Source organism: Peromyscus leucopus, chromosome X (assembly GCF_004664715.2).
Source record: "Peromyscus leucopus breed LL Stock chromosome X, UCI_PerLeu_2.1, whole genome shotgun sequence".
Taxonomy (NCBI): Eukaryota; Metazoa; Chordata; class Mammalia; order Rodentia; family Cricetidae; genus Peromyscus; species Peromyscus leucopus.
The window spans coordinates 67,765,140-67,767,561 of NC_051083.1; the positions used below are offsets into that span (position 1 = coordinate 67,765,140).

The 2,422-nt window shown below is 44.5% G+C and overlaps 1 protein-coding gene across 1 annotated transcript; it reads right to left on the reverse strand.

Moving 5' to 3' along the window:
- Window positions 1–1,493: 1,493 nt before the first annotated feature.
- On the reverse strand, window positions 1,494–2,216 carry LOC114682171 (syntaxin-1A-like). The gene has a single exon (XM_028855987.1). It carries the CDS (start codon window positions 2,214–2,216, stop codon window positions 1,494–1,496), a length of 723 nt encoding a protein of 240 aa, XP_028711820.1.
- Window positions 2,217–2,422: the final 206 nt, after the last annotated feature.

Below are 2,422 nucleotides of genomic sequence, written 5' to 3' on the forward strand. Positions count from 1 at the left end.
GATGTGAGTAACTGAAACTAAGTATCCTTCAACCTTTCTCTGATTATGGGGCATGAATTTCCCTTTGGGAAAACCTCATGTGCCTGATCTCCTAATAAGGGCCCATTTCTGTCTACATCACGAAATCCCTGTGGCCCAGAACTCCCTCTCTTCCTCCATACATACGATTAGCATGTGTTTTTACTTACTACTGTCGGACAACCTCCAGGAAGGACAAACTGGGACATTTTCTCCCCAGAATAAAACAGCATGATGGCAGTAGAGCTAAGGAGAGTAGGTAGCCTCCAAATCAAGCTTCATTCTTGCTTTTGGCATCCCTGTGTCCCTGACTGTACACTGAACATTCAAATAATCTTGGACTCTACTTTCTGTAATTTTCCTCAGTATCCTGGCCACCATCGTCCAGTCTCTCAACTCAAGTTTTTATACTCCTTTAACCAACTTTTGTAATCTTTCTCTTCCTGGAATCATTTGCATCCCGATTCACCATCTGGTATGCCTGCCTCGATATATTGAATTCTCAGTGTGTGTGGTAGGTTAAATGAAAATGACCCCCATAGGCTCATATATTTAAAGACTTGGTTCCCAGTTATTGAAACTGCTTGGAAAAGATTAGGAGGTGTGGCCATGTTAAAGGAGGCATGTCACTAAGGGTGGGCTTTGAGGTTTCAAAAGCCCAACCATTCCCAGTTAACTCTCTCTGCCTCATGGTAGTGCCTCAAGACCTAAGCTCTCAACTACTGCTCCAGTGCCATGCCTGCCTGTCTGCCTGATGCCATGCTTCCCACCATGATGGTCATGACCGTAGCCCTCCTAAGCTGTTACCTCCACATTAAATTCTTTCTAGTATAAGTTACCTTGCCTATGGTGTTTTAATCACAGCAATAGAAAGTAAGGCAGTGTGATCTACCCCCTTCTTTTTGTTAGCCATTCCCTTAAAAAAGGAGTGTATATATTTTCATAAAACACTAATGAGATTCTAATAGTAGAAAACAAGAAAAGTGTGTCATCCTGGAACATAAAGCAAGCGGCTGCAAAAAGAAAATGAATTAAACACTAATTCCTGAGCAACAGTGTCTGCAGAAGCAGCCAGACTTGAACAGATTTTTTTTTGTAACACATTGCACAACAATAAGGAAAAGCACAGCACAATAGCCTATTTACTGCCTGCTGCCTTTGAGGAACTAGACAAGTCGCATTAGATTTGCCAGCTCAGACGCTGGCACTCATTTATTTGCAATGCTAACCCTAAGGTTATGCACCAAAACAATGTCTTTGTTCTTCAGCATTTGCTCACTATACCAGAAGTCATATTTCCTGCTCAATGCACAGGGCCAGTGATACAGGACAAGCATGTACAACAGGCACAAAGACCTGCCACAGCCGATACGGCCATCAAAAAGCGTGATTGGCGCTTATATTTAAGGGCTTTCTTCACTGTCTCATTTGATTGTTCCACATAGTCCTGGGTGTGCAAAATGTTGTACTCAATGCTATCCAGCAACTCTTGCTGTCCGGAGATGAACATGTCTACTTGGAAAAAAGATGGTATGCAATTCACTGATCTCGTACTCAAGGTCCAGCAGCTGCTGGTGACGTACTTCAGCCAGAGCCAGGCCCCGCTTAGCTTTCAAAACATCTAGATCACAACCCACAATTTGAAGAGGCACAGAGTTAGCCACCAGCTTCTCCAGATCCTCTTCCTGGAGCTTCACCCCAGCTAGTTCTGCCTGTCTCACCATCTTTTCCTTCAGCCTGATCATATTCTGAGTCTCACGAGCATAGTGGTGGCTGATGATGTCACGGTAGTGACCAAGGAGAACAGAGAGCTGGCTCTGACGAATGCGGTGCTCAGCCCGCCAGTACTTACAGTCTGTGGCCAACTCATGCTGGATGGTGCTTAGCTGAGGCTGAATGAGCTGGGCTTGGCTGGCAAAGGAGGCTTTTATGATGTTCAACTCACTCTTCTCCTTGAACACACTCTCCTCTGTGGTACAACACAGGACACCTTGCTGCTTCTTGTCTATTAACCGAGATAGCCCTTCTAACTCAGCCAGTGCCAGGGACAGCTCCGCCACTTCCTGTAAAAATTTTTCTATGGGGTTTGTTTCACTCTTCTCAAAAGCATGGTTGTCAAACATCAAGGTGTCATCCAATTCTGAAGGGACTCTTCCATGAATAGTGTGGTTCTTCAGTTCCTCTAATCTGTCCTTCATCTTCGACTCCAGCTGCTTGCCATATCTATACTGCAACAACTCTGGAGGGCGATGTATCTATCCATGAGCTTTGTCTGGTGGTGTATGAAGTCAGGAACAGCTCAGTTTTGCGTCAGTAGAAGCTATTAAAAATCTTTCCTTCCCAGGCAAGCAAACAATGACAAAGCCAACAGGCCACTGAACTGTTTATTCAGTATCAGGAGTGT

What these genes read in the sequence shown, in the direction of transcription:
- LOC114682171 (XM_028855987.1), bottom strand. Translation starts at nt 2,216, where the DNA reads ATGAAGGACAGATTAGAGGAACTGAAGAACCACACTATTCATGGAAGA.